Here is a 22,461-nt window from a genome sequence, read left to right on the forward strand (position 1 = left end):
TCTACAGTTATTTACAGTCTACGTAGGAGAAGAGAAAGGCAGCCTAATTGTATTTCCTAAAATACAGTAGCTGAGTAGTTAGCACATGCATATTTAGATAATATTTGCATGATAGAATGCAATTTTTAAAAATTTTTTTTGTTTGTTTTGTTTCTAGTGTATTTGCATGAAGTGCTTGAAAAGGCTCACTAACACCCAGGCAGAATTATTTACCCTGGCAATTAAAGCAACAGCACACGTGATCATTTCCCACTAACTAGCAACAAGCTGCTGGTGAATGAACTAGCTATTGTTTCTCATTAGCTCCTGGACCACTGAGAAGAGATCTCTTTCTGTGTAAAGGCGGTGCCTGAGTGATCGCCATTAATTATGGAAGTAATAACAAACGAGACACCCGCCACAGTATGTTCTGAATGAAATATTAGCGAGGCTGACATCTTCAAGCCCGAGAAATGATCTGTTCCAAGGAGTTCTCAAAGAAAACACACAGCTGAATGACGATGTGCCTTATTTGATATGGTAGGGCTGGCCATGGGGTTTGGGGTGGGGGGTGAGCGCTGCCTGCTGATGAGTGCTGAATTACGGTGAGATGCGCCTTCTTAATTCATGCTGGGACAACAGAGTAAGAGTTCATTTCTTACCTTGATATGGTCATATCAGAGACCTTGTGTTCCCATCTCCCCCCCACCCAGTATTTTTATTTCTATTTGTAGGGTTTACCAGTGACATAGGTATATAGATACTGGGGGCCTTAAAACTCTAAACAGCTCATTTGGGGTGTGTCCTGAAATCCTGCCTGCTCTCCATAGTCAGGTTTCTTTGTTTTACCTTCAAGAGATAAAAAGACAGGCAAACTGACCGAAACTTTTCTATGCAGAAGAAAAGGGGGAAACTATGTGTTTCACTTATACTAGGAAGACATCTTTTTATTATATATTATAACCAAACCCATTAATTCTGCCTGGCAATCATTTTAAAGGTTTATTTCAGTATACATGGTGAATACAGAAGCATACATGTATATACAGTTATAGCCATATATATATATATGTGGCTATAACCAAGGTTAAAGAAGTAAAATATAAGATGTTTCAAATTAACACCAGCTAAATATCTTCTTTCATCTTATGAACACTCAGTGGTCCTTCAGTTCTGGCACTGAGGTGGACCAGTTGAAAAATTACAGTGGTGGGCCCAATTATGCTATAAGTAAGATGCTTATTTCGGTGGCAGATTTCTATGGCTCGTCTGTTGGACCATATCAAAGTAACTCATAAAAGAATGGATCCACCAAGTTTCCATCCCACGAGACAAATCTCCATCTGCAAAAGAACTACAGCTTGAGCTGAGCTGAGTAAAGTACATAGTCCGGGCAACTCAACAGGAATGCCCTGGGATGTCTTTCATGAATATGTAGGACCTAATCCACAGGACCTTCCCTTCCATCTAAGGAGAAGTGCTCAAGAGAAATGTGGCCAGGCAAACCGGGAATATGGAGGAAGTGTGCTTCAAGACAATCAAACAGATTACCCTGGAGCCATGCCTTTTCCCTCTTCTTACTAGGAGTACCTACCCTCCACCTCCCTTCCCACCAAATAGTATCTAGGGTCTCACAAGTCATACTAACAGATCTCAAAAAGGTGAAATGACCCTAAATATCATATTGCTAGTCCTTTAAGATCACACATAATTCTGTCATGGAACCCATGAGCTGTCTATTGCAAAAATCCCCAGGCATGAGGAAAATAGAAAAAAGAACTTTATTTACTTTAAGAGAAATTCTAGAACAATCCTTGATGTGCACACAGAGCCCCCAACAGCTTACAGAGATTGTTCTGCTCTCTAACCCTCCTGACTTGGTAAATTAAAATCTTTGCCTGGCTTTTCCCTTCTCAACCAAACATGCCTTTGGACATCTTGGAATGGTCGGGATTAGCTGTCTTCTTTCTTAGACTTAAGGTTTTAGGAATGGCAGCTGTATTCTTGTGTTTTAAAGGAATTCCATCCAGCTTTCCATCTTGAAGCCAGGGTTTCCGAGGCTTCCTATTGCAGAGTCAAAACAGCAACACTGCTGGAGTCTTTCACATTTACTCCACCTTGGTCTTCCAACCAGCACCCCAAAGCTCCTCAGGGACCTTTTCCAGAAAATGGTGTCTTTTCTCAGAGACTTCCATTTGGTGGTGTCTTACTTAGGGTTCCTTCAATGCAACAGGAAATGTCTCGGATCATCTCAGAGACCCTCTCTGAGAGTGTGCCCCCATCTGATAGCTCAATGTCATTCATTCTCCTCCTTCACGTCACTCAAGAGGAGCTTTGCAATTTGGGTATTATCCGTGCTTGGCCTAATGGTGTTTCATGTGATGGGTGGGCATATTTCACTATCTGCCTATCCCTCAGACACTGCCATTAAGCCTGGACTCTGCAGATATGTCCCCACACCCTAGAACATACTCTTTACCTTCATGGGCAAATCACCAGAAAAAGAACCTGAGCTCTTCAATAGCTGGGGGCCTGTATTTAGCAAAGGCATTTGTGGTAACAAGTAAGTCCTGGAGCACACTGTCAAAGCCACTGTGACAGTTGAGCACATTCCCGTCTACAGGATGAAGGGGTTGTGTGTGCTCTATATGGCTTTTCTGGAACATTTTTTCCTCACACTGGTAGAGCCTATAAACAAATATCCAGTCTCCAGAGCTGCTGCTGCTTCTTTTTTTTTTTTTTTTCCCCTGCAATGAAGGCTTTTTGTAACGAAGGCTTAAGAACAACCTGTGTGTTAGCAGAACTCCCAAGGGCTATGAAGAAGTTTACATCTCAGTGTCTAAACAAAATATTTGCATGTATCCACGCCTGTACTGTTCAAGGCCTTTGTAGGAATCAATTGTTGGGAAATTGTAGGAGTTAATATGCTAGGGATTTATTGGGGGTTGCAAGGCAGGAGGTGGGTTGTTTTGCTTTGCAAGTCTAATGGAGCGTGCCAGCGCCTGCGCCCAGGGAGGCCACACTTGTATGGGAGTTTACAAAACAGGGGTGGCTCTGGAAATGAATGGAAGGGCTGGACCTTTCTGGCTGAGTACGTGCAAGCTTCTGTATGAGAGTGTTGTTGGGAGATGGCAGGATAGAGAGGACATGCAGACAGCCATTTATTCCACTGGTTTTGATGGTTGTGCTTTGAAAACATCTATCATCAAAGGGTATGTACCTTAGCTTGGCAGATTTGGTGCCTGCAGGTGGCATTTTGAGTCAGGTAACTTTTTTTTTTTTTAAATGAAAGGTCATTTGCTATTGAATCGATGGATAGGGTGCTGAGTCTTCATTTTTTTTTTTTATTAATCCAAATGGATATAATTTCAATTTAGTTCACTGACTAAATCAACAGTGGAAAAATCTCCTTTGAGCATTTCTCAGGTGGACATATGACAGCTTGTATATTTAATTGAGGCCAAATCATTCTGTAAGTAGGCATGACCTGGGAAAGAAGACAAAATAGCACCAGGAAGCTTGAGTCAAATGGGAGCCACCTGGAAGGAAATGGGCAATGTGACCTTATTCATGTCGCGTGTTTGGGAGGGAGGTTTCCTACACTAACTCATGGATTCTGAATCAGTCAATCTGTGACTGTCCCTATGACTGTGGACAAGTGACATTTGATCTCTGAATATAAGTAGGTCTATAAAAATGGAGACGCTAGTTGTCCCTGGCTCATGGAACGGCCTGTGGATTAGAAGGTGATGCTCATGAAGCTACCTGCAGGCACTTGACAAATGCTAGTCATCAATAAATGCTGGTCATCGTAGCCACTGGGACAGTCACTATGGCTGGAACTCACTGGAGAGCAGAGCTGTTGGTTCTCTTCTACTCCCTCCTCCCACTGGGGTGGAACTGGCTTGCTTACTGATAAGCACTGGCCCAGCATTGTGTAATTCACTTGTACTGGTAGCAGTGGAGGTGTTCTCTCATTGGGGTCAGAAAGGTTCATGAGCCTCGTTCCTGCACTAACCACTTTGCTTTCTGAACAGATGGAATAGTGTGGACTTTGAGGTCAATTTCTCCACTGACAATATTGTTCTTGGATGGTACATAGGGACAGAGCATCCCTTGGAACAGCTTGTTTTTGCCTCGTGAACCAGAGATTTGAATTTTAATTGTTTGTGGGAACAGCTATGTCCCAAGCACCAAGACATTTGGAGATGAACTCCAGAATGCAATGTTGCCTATTTCTGACAGAAGTCTTATAAACTCACTTGCAGGAGTGTCACTATTACTAGGAGAGGGGAAGGAAGGTCTGTACCACAGCTTTGTGACTGATCTTTCCACTCAGAGAGGTCTGTCCACAGGGCCACTGGTTTCACATTTACAAAGTATATTCTTTGCTTACGAGACCCCAGATGAGTAGCAATGAAAGCTTTGGGAGTCTGAAGATGCACCTGTCTTTCCTCTTTGCCTAACACTCTTGCTGTGGCGCATTACTTTCAATCCATCTCTGCAGTCACTGCCCACCTCTCAAGAGCTGCCTTCCTTCCCTGCCCTTGAGGCTCCAGGCCTAATCTAGCTTGCATGCTCTGTTCCGTTCCTTTGCATAAATTGATTAATTCAGCATTTGCTGTGCAATGTCCTGGTGTGGATAGGTCTGTTATAAAGCAATCTTCCAACATCTACTGCTCTTTCAAGTCTTTGAATATAGATATGCCATGATAGTGTGTGTGCATTTTAAAATGCATTGTTACATCTACTTTAAGACAGAAATTTATTCTTCCTTTTAAATAAGCATGCATATTAAAGTAGAGTCACCTGAAAGCTAAATTAATTGCGTAACATGTGTTCTTATTAGAACGTGAGTTTTCCATCACAGTACTAAGTATTGCATCACAGATACCAGTGTGGGGTTTGGTTTGGTTTTTTTAAACCATGTGTTGTTCACCAGAAACCTCTCTACCTCTTTCTTCAAAGGACTCAATATCTATTTGTAACCTGTGGTGACAGCTACAAATTGATGGCCAGCGGTTACCAAATAAATGTTGATGGAAGTCAGCTATTTAATGCTTTCATCCCAACAAAGGGTTTTGGAAGGATGGCTCCTTTACGTCTCAGGGTCTCAGCTACCAACTACCAACAGCAGCCTGTCTGCATCCCAGCTTTCTGAGGTGGAAGATGGGATTGCAAACCTGAAAAAATGATTTCCTAATGAAAATGATGAGCTTGTATTAGCAAGATGTTCTCAGCTTAATCTACAAGCAAGAACCCTGGGCAGTTTTACCTACATAGTAACGGCTGATGGCACAGTTGAACTCCGGCCACTCACAAACGTTTGACTAGAGCCCATATGGCACAGGGGTATGATTAAAAACTCTACTGGGCTTCCCAGAAATTCTCAGTCCTGGGTCATTAACATGTTAGCCCAGTGACATCAGTATGGGTTGGAGATGCTACTTCCCCAGTTTCTTGTGATAAGTGACTTATGAGCAACCTGACAAATTGTTCTAAAGGAAACAAACAAACAAAAAACATCTGGAAAAACCCACAGCTCCAGCCAACACTCATATGTCAACGGGTTATTATTTTATCACCATGGATCAGAAAAGCAATGCTGACAAATGGCAAGTCATACCTTCAAATATTACACGTGTTGTTAACATTATTTCCTCTCTGTGTCTCTTTCATTTTCTCTGAATTATGTACTGATGCCCCCAAAAGTGGCACGAAAGTCATTTGATGGTGATTAAAGTGTTCAAAAAAAAAAAAAACCCTCAAAACCAAACCTTTCTTATCAGTTTAAAAATGTTTCATCTTCTGTCAGTGGCACAAGCTTGTTTACTAATGAGATCTCACTAATGTGGTTCCGTCTCAGGCTGATGATACGCAGACTGAAAAGCTGATGAGCCCAAAGTGGGGACTTGTTTTTTAAACCGTTGCCACATCTAATGGTATAAAGCTATCACTCAAAGGTCGCCACTGGAACAGCCGAAAAGAAAATTCTCCAAAAAGCCCATGAGGTAATGGGCATGGGACCAACAAGATATTGTCAGCACTTAATTGTCTGTCCGGAAAAGAAGATAAAGCAAGAGCCCACGGCAGCATTCACGGCTCAGGCAGGGAGGCCCTGCTAAAAGGACACCGTCAGTCTTTGGGGTAGCAAAGGTAGCCTTTGTACCCTGCTCTGTGTGCTTTTATAAAGCTGGGGACAGTGGCAGTAGAATTGTTGTTGTAAACTACCCTAGGACCAATGGCAAGGAATGGAAATGAGCATGTGTGGAAGACTGGGCTTTCAAAACTGCGTGTCTTTCAACACAGTCACCAAATGGCCACTTCTGTGAAACCAGACAAACTGCGATCACTTGCAGATTCCAGTGATGGCAAATACACCTCCTCCTGCTCCTCCATTTGGCTTGATTCTGGATTGGGGTGACCTCAGAATTTCTTCACAGAAGTACCATTTCACCCAGGCAAGCACACAGATCACATCATGTTAGAAGGACACAGAGGCGATATGTATGCTACAAGGTTTAGAAGAGCTCTGATTATCACTTTTCTGAGTGGCCTCCCTTGGTCTTATCTCAGGATTGGCAAAGTGATGAGAGGCCAGTCTGTTGTGAGATTAGAACCACTGTCTGATATGGGAATCATCTAGGGCTGGGGGAAGAGGAGGAGGAAGGAAGGATCTGGAGGTAAGCTGACTGGATTCTCTCCGCCACCACTTAGAAGTCTATGGCAAGTCACCTGATTATTCTTGGCTGGATTTGTCACGTATAAAATAAAATGAAAATCCAAGAGAGATGGCCCAAATTTTATTCCAAGCTCCGTCTCCACCTTCACTCTGCAGAGAGCAGAGGACAAGATGCTGTTTGGCTTGAGTTAGTCCAGTGGTCCTCCTTGGGTTCTACTTAGGATTAGAGGCACTTTAGCTGCCCTTTCCTCCTTACAAGATGCTGAAGAATGCCATAACCCCCTGGCAGGTATTTAGATACACATGCCTGGTGTTCAGCTAAAGGTGATGGGCAATAACAACTCAGTAAAAGGAGATCAGCTAAGAAAGAAATCACTGAAACCAAAATATTCACTGTTTGTTTGGGGGGGGGGCTTGTTGTGGAACTTAAGGAAGTCACTAACCATTTGCTATTCAGTTAAGCTCTGATCACAAGTCAGATGTTCAAATCCTGGACTGGTAGGACCTGGCCAGTGGGCTCAAGCAGTTTGTATTATCAAACATCAAGTCTGTGTCACACTTCTCTATACATCTCCCACAGTCAGGCCACTTGGCTGCATTTGACCAATGCGTATGTGACCACAGAGCCTGACACAGAAATCGGCACCCAATAAAGCCCAAAGAGGCTTTGTGGAACTTGGCTAACATTATAATCCCTTGGGATCCTGGTTCTCAGAGTGACTCTAGCTCTAATGATTCTAGTCATTTATGGGGATGTTCTTCCACGGACACTCTGATCTAACAATTTAAACCCTGTTGGGGCAGAAACAAATGGTTAAGTTTGGGTGGAGACAGAAAGCCATCTCACCTTCCTGGCAAACATCCCTAATGTTTTCCTGAAAGTGACATCTGTGGTTAGCTTCCGGTCCTTGTTTGTAACCCCTACTCCCCATCAGCTGATAGCGAGTTGATGCATCAAGAGCTGTCCTCCACCTAAATGATCACAGGACGGCAGATAAACGGTACTGGTTTTAAATTAGAGCCCTGCTCACCATGCCTCCCTTTGCACAGAAACCTATTATTTTTAATTATGGCTTGCAAAGCAAAGTGAGCTCTTGCCCTCTTTATAGCATCTCTGGCAATATTCTGTCAGTTGAGATGACATGGTGCCCCATCAGTGAGCACGCCCCTAGCTACAGCCCCAACTGTTACTCCAGAGGAGACCAGAAATGATCAGTGGTGTTCATAGAGACTTGCATTTTGAAATGGGCTGTAAGGAAACATGCCTCCCACCTTAGGCCATTTCTTGTTGTAAATCAGAACAGATATGACATTTAGAAAAGTGTTTTCAGGGTGAATAAACACATCAGTGTAGGGGTTTGTGAGACTCTGTGTGTGTGTGTGTGTGTGTGTGTGTGTGTGTGTGTGTGTGTGTGTGTGTGTGTGTGTGTTAAACATCTCAACAGTATTGTAAATCCATCCTACTCCCAAGAGCACCCTGGGCAAAGAATACAGGAACGATCTGGCACCAGCCTCATTTGAGTCATCCATTTGATGGGCCATAATCAAGAATGGTTGGTTTCTTTTGGACAGAAGGATCTAGAAAGTTCTTGGTGTCGAATTATATTGTACATTAAGAAGTCAGAGGTTTGGATGGATCTGTTCTTGCATGTTGGGAAGGACAGTATCTTTTTCTTTGTGCTGAAATGGCATCTGGCATGTTATATTGAAATGTATCTTTATTTCCCAAGCTTTTTCCTCTATGAGGTGTGAAAAGTCACACCAGCTTTACAAGCAGAGTTTATGGACTTGTTTTTCCAAGGCCATCACACATCATACTTTGCAGTCCTGTGCTTAGAGCTGAGCCCTTTGCCACGCTGATGTCCAAGTGGAGAAAGGTTCACTGATCTCCTGATAGCCAGATTGCCATTGTCTTACCATTCAGTTTTTAAAAACAAGTGCTTTTCTTTCTTCTGTTTTTCAGCAACAGGGAGCTGCTACCACTGTCTACTGTGCAGTCGCCCCTGAGCTGGAAGGCCTCGGAGGGATGTATTTCAACAACTGCTGCCGTTGCCTGCCATCGGAAGAGGCTCAGAGCGAAGAGACAGCCCGGGCCCTGTGGGAACTCAGCGAGCGGCTCATCCAGGACCGACTGCACAGTCCATCCAGCTAATCAGAGCCCCATAATTGTGGGCAAACCAACCCCCACCCATGTTCTGACCCTCATCACTGCCAGCCCCATCATCCTGGGGCGCCCCTAAACCCTCCAGTGCGGAGCCATGAGAGTAAAAGAAATACGAACAGCTGCGATCAATGGGGAAAGGTCAGGTGTCCGTGGGTGGGAAGCGGGGACTTTCAAGGGACAACATTCCTTTTCTAGGACAGGGTTAGTCGTGGGTCTGCTTGCTTTTCTGGTGGTGGCCCTGCTTGAAACTGGAAGCATGGTTAACATGTAGGTTCCTTTGCTCACTGTAGAAGCACAAGGGAGTCTCTATTACCTTTGGAATAGCTTCATGACCCCTTGACCCACCCAAGTACCACCGTGGCCACCACTGCCACCCGAGGCTGGCTTTTTCCTATTGATGGAAGATAAAGCACATGTTCACCTCTCCATGCTGAGTTCTGTCCTGGAGGCCAATGTTTCTCACTTCCCTACCAAGTCTGACCAGGCTGGGCAACTTTGAGAGAAACTCAGAACCTTGTCCCAACAGAACCGATGTGATGGTGCCATCAGAGGAGAGCAGAACCAGTGTGCAGAAGCTGGTGGGTCCCAAGAGTACCACTCTCTGTCTTCCCTGCCAAAGCTATGCAGGCAATTCTTTAGAGAGCATAACAAATACATGTTGCCAATCATTCCCTAGATACACAGATGGGTGAGGAAGGAAGCAAGGTGTCCTTAAGATGCATGAGACATTCTTGAGGTGGGAAATAGGAGGTAGTTCCCATCATTCTTCACTCACAGTTTGGAGAACAACCCCCTTAGGGAGTATCATGGCCTCTCAGTCCTCCCAAATTAGTGTCTAGCTTCAATTTCCCCTGGTTCCTCCCATCCTATGCTTAATAAAAGAACATGCTGGACTATGATTGCCTGAAGTGTGTATCATTTGTTTGGATGTTCATCTCAGTTAGTGTTGTTCTGTTTTGTTTTTGTTTGTTTTCATTTTTTTTTTTTTTTTTTAGAAAAGGAATCTAGAGGAAAAATAAAGCGCTTCTTGTAGACGCCGGGAAAACACCATTCTTGATTCTTCTCTGAGTTTGGGTTTAGTTTTTGTGCTTTGTGGGCCGAGTTGTCTCATGGGATAAGCATGCCAGCATCGTATTTTCTGTGAGAGAAAGAAAGAGAAGAAAAGTGACTGTTGGGTAGTTTTACCTTCATTACATTAATTCCTGTTACTTACAGATGGTTATCTCTGTCTTCAAGGGATGGTTCCTGGGATCCTGAGTTACTCGAGAGAACTCTCTCTCTTCACTTACACCATGGTCTCCCAGCAAGGGGACATGGACATGACTTTTAAGCTAATTAATATGCTCCTATATCTTATGAACCAAACCTTTTATGCTTCATTAACCCATATGAGAATCCTGAATGGTGCATTCTGAAACTCAAAGTTTGTGGTCACCAAGATGTAGAAGAAGCCTCTATGACATGCAGGAGGTGAGGATAGAGAGGTACTTATGTCACTGTCCCTCCTCCTGGGATGGCAGCTTCAAGCTAGCCGATGACACAGATCTCTGGGCCTCTGCCTCTGCGTGGGTCAAGTCAAATACCATTGCTTTTCAGCTACTCACAGCCTGGCTGCAGCCTCCCATGCCAGATAAGGCAACCCAGAGGGAAAGAAACTCCACACTTAACTCATAGAACTATAAAGAATAATGTGAGACTGTGATTTTAAGCCATCAAATCTCAGGGTTATTCGTTATACAGCAAAAGCTAGCTGACAGCTTCCATTTCATTGAGTAGTCAACATTTCCCCCCATAGCCTGTTTCTTATTTCTTAATTTGAACCCCTCCTACCTTGTGCATCCCGTGTTCTATCTAGCATTTTCTCCCTTTCCTGTAGGACACCCTCTAGACTTGTGTCCCTCAGGCATGCCAAACACACTCTCAGTTCAAGTGCATTCTATCTGCTCCTCCCTGTATGGAGATGCTTTGCTCACATAAAGGTTTGCCTCTCACCGACTTCTGTTTTCTGCTCAAATGTCACCTGTTTCAGACAGGGTAGCGTGTCTGTCATATCATTCATGGTAACACCAAGTGACCTTCCCTTGTCCTTAATGTCCCTCCTTTTAAGTACTAAATAGCACTGGAAGCACTCTGAGTCACCATTTTTCTTCCCTCCTAGTACAAACTCCATCAAGCTTGTGGTATCTGTTGAGTCAGTTAAAGGTCTGGACAAACCATACCCATCTTTTTGTTGTTTGCTCGAGGGATAAAAGGAAGGCTCAGAGAGCAGCTTCTCCATAGCCCATGCTATGGAGGGTCAGAGTCAGAGTCAGGCCTGGAAGGCAGCTCAGTGCGCTTCAAGCCTGTGTGTCTTCCATAACATACCCCTCTTCATGGGCTTACTAGAGACCAGCAGTGTATTCACACTGAATTTATGCAATGAGTGAATCACTCACAAAGGGAAATTACCTTTCTACCTAAGGCTGGAATGCAGCTGTCCTGCTGAGGCCAATGCTTGGTATAAGTGTTACAAATTGCTTTCATACCTGCCATGGACCCAGTAATTTGGGCTTCTGGTCTACCCAAATAACCTCCCTCCCCCACTCTTTTCCAGGAATAAATAAGTCCATACCCAGCCTGGGCTTAGCTGTAAGTGGACTTGATATCCAACATTCTAATGAAACTGCACAATACACCCAATTTGAGAAGAATGAGCCCACTTCTCTGTGGTCATTTTCTGCCAAGTTCCTCTCTGGTCCTGTTTCTTTAAGTCCAAAGGTGTCTGGTTTCCACTTCCATGCCTGAATAAAACCTTGTACCACTTATCAATAGGAAAGAAACTAAAGCAATGCTGCCCTGTGGCTTGTGGCTTTGCTCTTTTAGAATGAGGAGATGGGCAGCTTTGTTTTGAACCTCAATGAAGGAGGAGGCCTGAATGCTTTCATCAAGGTCAACACTAGACCAGGAAGCCTCAAACTGCAAAGTTCCTGCCAGATCTCACCACCAATTCTCATCACTTTTCTAAGTTTATGTTGAACAAACAAACAAATCAACAAAAACCTAAAATAGCAATACCTATGTATCCTGTACAGTGACTCTGTGCCTCCCAACATACCCCAGTTAGTAGCTGAAATCACTTCAGAATACTAAGGTCATTAAATATGATCCTTATGATCATTGAAGAATTTGGTCTGAATTGCTGAATTTGTGAAATGAGACACCAACAGCAAAAGGTAACTTTTTAGAAAAAGGAAGCCTAGTAATATTGCTAAATTTAAATATAGATTATGTCGTCTTTCCATATTACCTCTCAAGTCTTTGCTTTTGGCTCAAGCATTTGATTTTTGTACTCCTGCTCTAATTTCTTACCCCACAAAAAATCATCTTGTTTTTCAAGTCTTTCTATGACTTTAATAGATGCCTAAGAGATAATGCAGGATATCATTATAGGCCCAGGTTTCTACTATGGGACATTCAGGTAACTTCTAGTTTGTACTGTTAGAACTAATATCTCAGTTAGCACCTCCAAATATATACACTTTTCCTTTTAAGTATTCATTTCTCAGCCAGCACTCAGGAGGCAAAGGCAGGCGGATCTCTGTGAGTTTGAGGGCAGCCAGGTCTATAGAGTGAGTTCCAGGACAACCAAGGGTACACAGAGAAATCCTGTCTCAAAAACCAAAATCCTAGCATCATTTTGCAGGGAGCCCAGAAACTCTTACAGGGCTGCCTGTTTCAGTGATGACGTGCTGACAGAAGCGTGTGTGTGTGTGTGTGTGTGTGTGTGTGTGTGTGTGTGTGTGTGTGTGTGTGTTTACAGCCCTGTCAATGCTAAGTGTGCTATTTACTGTTTCAAACTTATTTCAACATCATCTTGTCACAAGCTATGTCTACTTATGCATACTATTCCCTAGCAGCCAGCCTAAGCATCTGTCCTTCATTTTCCCACAGGGTAGAGTTCACAGTTTTAATTAGCATGGAAATTGAGAGTGAGTGCAGAGAGAGGGGCTTGGGTGGGAAAAGAGCAGTCTAGTCGGGGTGTCTCATCTTTACCAGTATTCAGTCAAAGAGCATCCTGTTTCTCTTCCTTTCCAGTCACCAGTGCAGCAAGGCAGTGACCTCATCTGAATCTGATACCCAGACCAAAATGAATAAATACTCCAGATATCTTTGGTTCTCATTGGCTCCTGTGCTCACAACACTAGTTGGGAGTTCCCAGAGGGCCACATCTTGGTAGCTGACATACTGTTTGCATTTATTAAATGTTATTTATGCCACACCAATCAGAGAGGTTGTCTGTTTTCTCACTATTGTGTTTATGGGGTCGTCTCCCGCTGCATCTTAGAATAAGGGAGCAAAGCTACTTTGAATGGATGAGATAGGAATATGCAAATAGCGACTCTCCATCACTCATTCACAGGAGAGAGGCCTCTACCCCAAGGAGTTACCTCACTTTATCTGAGATTCGCTGAGAACTTGTCCTAAGATGTTGCAGTTGTGGCCATGTCTCATTGGATGCTGGGCATCCTGGTGGAGAAAATTAACTTTTACTGAGTTCCATTTCCAAAGTGTTTACGAGTGCATTCTGCCATTGGCTTACTAGAAAGTTGTTTTGTGTAGTTAGTTACATCTCCCACTACTGGTAATCAATGTGATTCTTCCTTTGCATCAGTGAGGAAGCCACCAGACCCTGAGGTCATGACTTCTTGTGTGGCCTTGTGCTCTGAGCCCATCTGTCTCTGACCCAGTCCCCCATAGTCACAGCATTTGCGCATTCTCTTGTCCCTCCTCCAGTACCCCCTCTTGCTTTCTTTTGCTTTCTTGTCTACATCTAGACATCTATAAAACTTTTAAAAAGATGTCATTAAGGCTTTACCGGAGGAGACTAGGGAGATGGTTCAGCAGGTTTGCTGAACAAACCTGTGCAGTTTGCTGCACAAACATGAGGACCTGAGTTCAAATCCCGAGCATGTAGGTAAAACAACTACAAGTAGCCGTGAATGCCTATCATCACAAGTGCTGTTGGCAGCCAAGATAGAGGATTGCTAGGGCTTGCTCTCCATCAGCTCAGGTTCAGTGACATACTCTGTCTCAAGGAAATAAGACCAAGTGTGATCAATCAGAACACCCAACATTCTCTCCTGGCCAACCTGTACACTCATGGCTGTACATGTGTGCACATACACTACATATGTACAGCACTCACAGTTCATACACACAGTTTATAAAAAAGAATTTGTCTACATGTGTCTTCTCCTTTGAATGTGATTTATACAATTGCTTCATTTAAGAAGTCCTATCGAAAAAGCATTGATCTTAGAAGTGATCTCTGAATCATTTGTCTTTTAAGCAACATGCATTGCTGCTTTGATGAGAGAACTCATCTGCATGCTTAGCATTTCAGTGTGGGGAAGGGGGACGGGATCAGAAAAACACACAGGACCACACTTGTCTCATGACGACCGGTGGAAACATTCTGATGTGTTTTCTTCCGTTTTGAAAGTGCATTTTCAAATTTATTTGTGTCTTGCTTCCTCCATAAATTTATATATTTGGAAATAAATAAATTCGTTTTATATCTTTCAATGCCTTTGTGAACATATATTCAGTAAATAGATAGACAGATATACCTTGATTCATGATTGTTGTTGTTATTGGAATTAAGGTCCTCACCATAGTTTTGTTTTAGAGAAGGATTGGTTAAATGCATTTACATAAGGCTTTCAGGAGAGGGGGTGTTGCTTTTCTTAAAGTAGCATGGAGGCTGCAAGTTTCAAACAATACAGAACATTTTCTGGTCCACAGTAGTTACCGACAAGAAACTTGTCTTGAACTGCCCACTTGGCTGGCTTTTACCTCTGCTGTATGTTGAGGGAGGAGATGGGGAAGGGGGTGACAGGTGTTTTTCACTGTTTATTTTCCTCAGATGACCTGCTTGCCTGGCACTTAGTAACACAAGTCTTGAGAATGGATGCTGGGAAAGTTCCTGGGTGTGGAACGCTCCTTCCACCTGGAACCAAGGCAGAGAAGCCCAGGAACCCTGTATCAGCGAAATAAAAATGCCTGAATGCAGAAAACAGCAAGGCGCCAGCTGAAGTTTGGGTCGGCCGGACGGTCGGCCTCTGCCGGGTGCTTGCTCTTCTGCTGTGTCAGAAGCCCTGGGGAGAATCTGAAGGCTTTCCTGGCAGCACCAGGGCACGGTTGGGAGTCTGCCTGGTGTGCTGAGACAGCCCCCTGCCCCCTTCCCCGCCCACTTCAGACTCAGTTCTAGGGACTTCTACCTGGGCTGGCCTAGATTCGAGGGCTGAAATGCTGGCCTTTTGCTGCTCTGCACAGTGGCCAGCTGATGCCTTTCCTGGAGGAAGGCTGGACAGAGCTTCCCCAGATAAGCACCTAAAATATTCAGATGTGTCATCCTGTTTGCTGTCAAGAATTCTCTGACACAAAAGGCATCTGTGTAGACTATCATGTTCACATTCAGAACATTCAGAACAGAGACTAAGAACCATTGTTTAGAATAAAGTAGTCAATAAAAATCACAATAATCATTACAGATAGTGCAAACCAGGGTGTAGGAAATGGTTAGTCTGTAAAATGCTTGCTGCACATGCAGGAAGACCCAAGTTCGAGCCAAGAATGCATGTTTTAAAAAGCCAGGCATGTACTTGTAATCTGGTGCTGGAGACGTGAAGACAGGTAGACAGAGTCCCTGGAATTAACTGATCATCCAGCTGAACCAAATCAAATTGGGAAGCCCCAGGGCAATGAGAGATATTATCTCAGAAAAATAAGGTAGATTGTGATTGAGGAAGACATCAAACACTGCCCTATGGCCTACACATACCTGCACACACATGTAAAAAATGTGCACACAAAACAATGCAAAAACCCTGACCCAGAAACTCAACTTCTGTGTATAAAACCTAAAACAGGGCCGTTCTAGAGCCTGGACAGTTGATAAGTATGAAAGTGGCTATGGTGTGGGGTGGGGTGGGGTGGGGGTGTGTGCGGTGTGTGTGAAATCCAAATCACATTCATATTATAATGAACCAGAGAAATTCTGTTACTAAAAGTAAAAAATTGGGACTGGCTAGATAGTGCGACAGGTGAAGGCCCTCTTAACTCACCTGATGACTTCAGTCCCCTCCCCAGCCAGGACCACAGGTAGAAGGAGAGGACTGCCAATTGTCCTGTGACCTCTACACATGAACCATGGCTGGTACATACCACACACACACACACACACACACACACACACACACACACACACAGAGATAAATAAATGTTAGGAAAATAAACAATTCAATTGTCTTCAGCTCCACATCTGTTGAGCACAAGCCACTGTGCTCTGGTCCCAATTGTAAGCAGCAGCAGCAGCAGCAGCAGCATCCCCCAGGCGCAGATGGGAATGTGTCTCTTGAAGCAATAACAATGATAGCAATAGCGAGAACGTGAACTCCTCTGACATGTTTGGGCTGGCAGACAAGCCTTTCAAGGACCCGATGATAACGTCAATGGCAGAAATACGACTGACTTAGTGATGCTTACAAACTGCTGGTAAAAATGTCAGTTATCAAAAAGGTTATGGAGAACAATCCCAGTTCTGTTAGGTAAGTAGCTACCTCTGCATCTACTTTTCAAGTCTTTAAATTACTAGTGTGTGCCTGTGTGTCAGGAGGTGTGTACGTGTGTGAAAGCCAGAGGCAGACATGTGGTGTCTTTGTCCATGGTCTCACCTTATTTTTTTAGGACAGGGTCTTTCACTGTCTGGAGCTCACAGGTTTAGCAAGGCTTAGCTGGTCTGGGAGCCCCAGGGATCCACCAGTCTCCACTCCACCATGCATGGCTTACTGTTGGTTGCTGTGGTTCCAAACTCAGCCTCTCCACCTTGCACCACCAGCACTCCACACACTGAGTCATCTCCCGGCCCCTATCCATGCATCTATCCATGGAAATTGTATGCCGTGAGAAAGATGGCCGGAAGTAAACAGCAACGGAATTAGTTCTATCTGCAGAGCAAAATGTCGGTGAAGTTGTCGATTCGTTCTCGTACTGAGTTCCCACATTTTCTGCGATCGGAGGAGTATTAGCTCTCTTACTTTTCAAAAAAAGCAAGAGTCGTAGGAACAGAAGGAAACGTGTCAGCAGTCAAATAACATGCCTGTGTCACTGAGTGTTACAGCCAGCCTGTGAGCCGGCTGGGATGCATAGCTGATTTCTAGAAAGGTCTCTGAGCTCGGGTACTGACAGAAAGGGGACAGTTTTTCAGGTTCCTAGGAACTGAGTGGAAGTTTTAGGCCTGCATTGTATAATGAAAAATATATCTGAAAAACAAAATCAGGGGGGATTGTTATCATTTCCTTAGGAAAAATAACCAAGTAGTTGTTTATATTTCCTTCAGAGCTTTGTATACACACATCGCTTCTGTGTGGCTTCAGCCAAATGATATTCAAAAGACACCTTCCTCTCTAGAGTTTGACTTTCCACCCAGGTTATATCACATACTGTACTTGTTCAACTCCTTACCTCTCTTCCTTGGTGCAGTCCTATTAACTTTGAACATTTACAATGAACACCGGCAAATCTGCTGTGTGTAGGTATGACTAGCCCCTTCCTACAGTGTGTTCTATGGTTGCCTGCTCAATTTGTGCTAAGTGGTAAGCCAGAGCCTTGAGATTTTTCTCCATCTCATCTCTACACAAGGAAAGTCTTTAAATGACATGGTTAGGAAAGTAAAAGAATAGTTGTACAAACAGCTGTGCTCGTCAGCAAGCCCTGGATGTGGTCATTAGTTGTACATATTATTGGAAGGAGCTGGGGAGAAGGTTGAGTGGGTAAGGTGCCACTGTGCAAGCATGGGGACCTGAGTTCAGATCTTCGGCATTCACATAAATGCCTGGTATGGTGACATATGTCTGTAGCCCCAGAACAGGAAGAGCAGAGGCAAGAGGATCCTCCTGATTCGTTGAGCAGCCAGTCTAAGATGAAATGGCAAGTGCCAGGCTTACTGAGAGACCTTCTTTCAAACAGTAAGGCGGACAACAGCAGAGGGGGATCCCTATATTAAATTCTGACCTTCGCATGTGAAAGCACTTAGGGGTGAACACACCTGCTCACAGACATGCTCACATACCAACTGGTATGAGGAGAAATTGTGAGCGGACAGCAGCATTCTTCTCAGAATCTGATAACAGTGTTATTTTGGTTTTAGAACATTTCCAGAGTTGTTTAAATTCTGTTGGAGGTGAATAGGACTAAAAGCACACAGTCTACAGTAATAATATGAATAACCAAGTAACAAGATAATTGACCCTCTAACCAGCATTCTCCACGACGGCACATATCCCATACCTTGGTTTCAAGATATAGAGAAAGCAAGCTGGGATCAAGCCAGAAACTTCTTGCATATGCTGTTTGGAGAGGTGAAGCATCTGTCATTTTGCCCAGCTGTGAACACCATGAACCATAAAACCAACCGACTGGGCAAGATGTCCTCACCTGTGCAGTTGTGGCATGAGTGGTGTGGAGGTAACCAACCACTCTCTAATTTCCCTCCATGGGAAGGAACCCATGCCTGGTACTGTAAGCCTGGTTAACAGCCCATGCCCATGGAGTTCATAAATCTAGCTAAGCAACTTCCTACTGTTTAACCAAATCTCGGTTTCTATCCACAGACAAAAGCTACTCTTAGCCTTAAGCAGAGAAGCCTCTTTGTGTGGTGAATGGTGGTGCCCAAGATGCTGGGAATAAGTGAGAGTAGAGGGCTGATCCCCAACAGGACAGTTATTCCTTCTAAGTCTCAGGGAATAATGCAGAAGGAAGGGGCTGGAGGTGTGTAAGAGCAGGCAGACAGAGGGAAGAGCTGTGACTCTAGCCTTCCTCTAGATTCAGTTACAACCATGATGAGCATATCCTCAAAATGATACAGTTATCAACATTGAGACAACACAAGACTGGTCCTGCCAATGGACCAGGGAGGGACTCACAAAGCTTTACACCTGATTAATGAGCTACTGGCTACTGACAAATTTTAATAGACGAAGAACTTTTTTTTGTTAAGTTGTGTATCTGCTAAGGCCAATAGGAGCCAAAATCATGGTCATACATACAGCCATAGTTAAATTTAGTGGGTCACAAACAAAACAGATGAACATGAGAAAGAGATCTTGTAGGGAGTAGAATGAGGGTAGACAGGGACAGGAGGGAGATATATGCATTGAGTACATTGTGAAATTATCAAAGAAAAAATTTAAATAACGAAGGAAGGAAGGAAGGAAGGAAGGAAGGAAGGAAGGAAGGAAGGAAGGAAGGAAGGAAGGAAGGAAAGAAAGAAAGAAAGAAGGAAAGAAGAAAAAAGTCAGACAGACAACACCTGGATCAGTGAATTTTATCTTTAACAGAGATCATGGCCATGGCAGAAGTTGGATCATTTTCATTTTACATTCCTACTCCAGATCAGAATGGGCTATTTTGTCCCCTGGCAACAGGTTTTAGTGTGGCCACAAAATAAGCAATAACTCAGTTGTCAGAGGACAGTCTTGTGGGCGCCCACCACTCATCTGGAAGGCAGGCATTTTGCAGGGTGTCTCTTTGATGGCCTGTTAAAGAGCTCCCTGACCCTTCATCTGCAGTGAGAGCTGTCTTTCTATTGTCTGTGGAATTTGCTCTGCGTGTTGAGGGAGCTGCCAGCCCTGGCAGAGAGCAGGGGAGCTATAAAAGTGTCAGAATATTATGAACGGCCTGAAGACTGGGGCCCGTTGTTCTGCGCTGGGCAGTGAGGGAGGGCTAATGGTGTGCAGCGTGTAGGCTGTGCAGTGCTACCTCCATCCATCTGTGGAGAGGGGAGGGAGGAGATGGCAGACACAAGCAGGCTCCAGATGTGGGGTTGTCGATCAAACTATCCAGGGCAATGGTAGCCTGCCGAGGATCTAGGGAAAAAAATTTTTGGTACCCCTTGCATCCCTTTTCTCCGTTTCAGAATGCAAGATGCTGGGTTTAATCTTGACAGAGCAGCGACAGGGTTCCTACCTTTGCTTTCTCTTAGAAAAAAAAAAAAACCCTGAATTCTACAGCATGGAATTAACAGTAGTCCATGTGCTAATTTAACTTCATTTTTATAGACCCTTTGCATGCAGCATTAAGCATGCAGCCCCACCATCTAATTAAAAGGGAGCCTTATCAATTTGCAGGATAGTTGCTTACAGAAAAAAAATATTAAAAACACTGCTTTGAATCCTCAATTCTTAAGAGATGAGCATCAATCACTCAGGGCACCTGTGAGTAATTATCCACTGATCTTGTAACTACTCAGTAGACATACATGTGTTTGGGGAACCTGGAGGAAAGTCCTCATTTGAAGAACTAGCCTTACTTTTTACTTAGATGATTTTCTGGAATTAAATTTCAAAGAATTTTCCTGAAGATTGCATGCAGGAGGTGGTTAAGACAAGGGATATGTTCTCTCCAACATTGGTTTGGCCTTGACTTCTGTCCTTAGCCTAGATAAGGTGGCCACCTCCTATTGGTATCACACCAAGAGGCAGAAGTAGCTCACAGGACACGTGACCCATAGACCGGGCTCAGAGTGTTGACTGTCCAGTGGAGGAGGCCTCAGCTGCAGGAATTCAGTCTGATTCAGCCTTACCTGGCTGGGTGGTCTTGAGCCAAGTGGGCAAGATTATTGGCTTGAAAGAATGCTACAATCCCAAGAAGCCACATTGCTCAAGGGGATAATCCCAGGTCAGATCTGATTCTACAGCTAAGCAATCAGGGACATACAATGATCCTTCTTGTGCCCAACTGACCTGAAGATGCCCCCTCCACCACACTCCTTTTAAAGACTGAAAACAGTCAGGTAGGAAGATGGCCTAGTCTACAAAGAGCTTTGAGTCGGGGACCCAAGACAGACCCTGCCCTGGAAGGAAGGCCCTGAGGTGTCAGAGCCCACAGCCATGGATACCCGACCTGGGGATCTGGAGGTGTAGGCATGTGCACACCAGACCAGCCAGAGGCCCAGGGAGAGGGAGCAGCAGGCTTGCGGGCCAGCCAACCTGCCAGGGGCCAAGGTGGGCATGGTGAGTGCCTATGTAGACCTGAGTCTGATTCCTCAGAACCCACATAAAAGAAACAGGTATGGTAGTATATGCCTGTAACCCTAGGACTGAGGACATAGAAACAGCATCCAGTGGGATTTCTAGCCAGCTCATCTAGCTTAACTGACAAGCTCTAGGCTCGCTGAGAGTTGCTGTCACAAAAAATGAAGAGAAGAGTGACTGAGAAAGACTTCGAACTTTGACTTCCAAACACATGCAGACGCATGTGCACATGCACCCACACATATACATGCACACACACAATAAAAAAAATCCATAAGTTATATGATAAAGCATGCAAAAATAGTTCTCATAAACTCACTGTGAAGACCATTTTCAGAACCTGGAGATTTCTTTCAGAGACAATTGTTCTAGCCCACATTTCTAAGGTTATATCTCATCTTTCATGAATAACCAACCTCAGGTGTTATCCCTCAGGTGCCGTGTGCTCTTTTTTTTCTTAAAGATTTTAGTTTAATTCTTAATTTATATGTGTGCATGTGTGTCAGTGTAAGTATATGCCATGTATCTGGGTGTCATCCGTGTTCAGGAGAGGGCACTGGATCCCCTGGAGCTGGAATTGCAGGTGGTTGTGAACTGCCCTGTGTGGGTTCTGGGAACCCAGTGTGTCCTCTAGAAGATCAGCAAGTGCTCCTACCATTGAGCAAGCTTTCCTGGCCTCAAACTTGTTCTTTTGAGGCAAAGTTTCTCACTGGCCAGGGCTGGCTAAGTAAGGCAGGCTGGCTATCCAGCAAACCCCGGGGATCCACCTCTTTCCATTTCCCCAGCCCCGGGATTACAAGTGTGCAGTACCAGCGTGCCCGGCTCTTTTATGTGGGATCTGAAGATCAAATTCAGGTCTTCTTGTTTGCATGCTAAGCACTTTACTGCCTGAGCACTCAAATATTGATTTAAAAAATTCACTGAAAAGCAAGTTAAGATGAGGAATGCCATTTTTTTTTCTACAGTCACATTAGTTTTGCCTCCAGTGAAAGGGGATGAGGGAATACCTGGGCATGCTAACAGACACAACCAAGGTACGGTGAACACATGGGTGAAAAATCAAGAAGCCGAAAGCTCAGATATGTGGCTTGTCCACTCTTTGCCAATGAGCTCATCTAGGGCAGGGCATTGAAATTCAGAAAGCTAAGCCCCAATGAGGCTGTCGGATTAGCTGGGTAAGGTTGAGGAAAGGAAAAGGCTACTGGGTTGGTATTCTGATCTGGTTCCCCGGGTAGAACTGGGTGTGAGTTCTCTGTACATTGTGTTTTTAAATAATTATCAGATATAAACCAGAAAGAAGTCCCACCAAGAATCAAGTTTTGTTCTGTTTTTCGAGACAGGGTTTCTCTGTGCAGCTTTGCGCCTTTCCTGGAACTCACTCTGTAGACCAGGCTGGCCTCAAACTCACAGAGATTTGCCTGGCTCTGCCTCCTGAATGCTGGGCCACCATTGCCTGGCAAGAAGCAAGTTTTAACATTAAAAATGTGGGTGTGGAAATAAAAAAGACCCACTGAATGGGTGCAAGACCTCTTATTTCATAACTTTGCCTCACTCCAAGGAGC

General features: G+C 44.2%; 2 protein-coding genes across 2 annotated transcripts in view; one reads left to right on the forward strand and one right to left on the reverse strand.

The window, feature by feature from the left end:
• Nucleotides 1-9,724, forward strand: part of Wwox (WW domain containing oxidoreductase) — a 943,002-nt gene extending 933,278 nt beyond the window's left edge. The window contains exon 9 of the mRNA XM_042277748.2: nucleotides 8,625-9,724. Within this exon, the coding sequence (XP_042133682.1) occupies nucleotides 8,625-8,813 (189 nt within the window). The 3' untranslated portion in view covers nucleotides 8,814-9,724. The remainder of the gene's footprint in view (nucleotides 1-8,624) is intronic.
• An 87-nt stretch (nucleotides 9,725-9,811) lies between these two features.
• The window catches only part of Maf (MAF bZIP transcription factor), a 353,118-nt gene continuing 340,468 nt past the window's right edge, over nucleotides 9,812-22,461 (reverse strand). Inside the window, exon 3 of the mRNA XM_076572184.1 lies at nucleotides 9,812-9,963. The gene's annotated coding sequence lies outside the window, so the exon portion shown is untranslated. The remainder of the gene's footprint in view (nucleotides 9,964-22,461) is intronic.

This window comes from Peromyscus maniculatus, chromosome 5 (genome assembly GCF_049852395.1).
Source record: "Peromyscus maniculatus bairdii isolate BWxNUB_F1_BW_parent chromosome 5, HU_Pman_BW_mat_3.1, whole genome shotgun sequence".
In the NCBI taxonomy this organism is placed as follows: domain Eukaryota; kingdom Metazoa; phylum Chordata; class Mammalia; order Rodentia; family Cricetidae; genus Peromyscus; species Peromyscus maniculatus.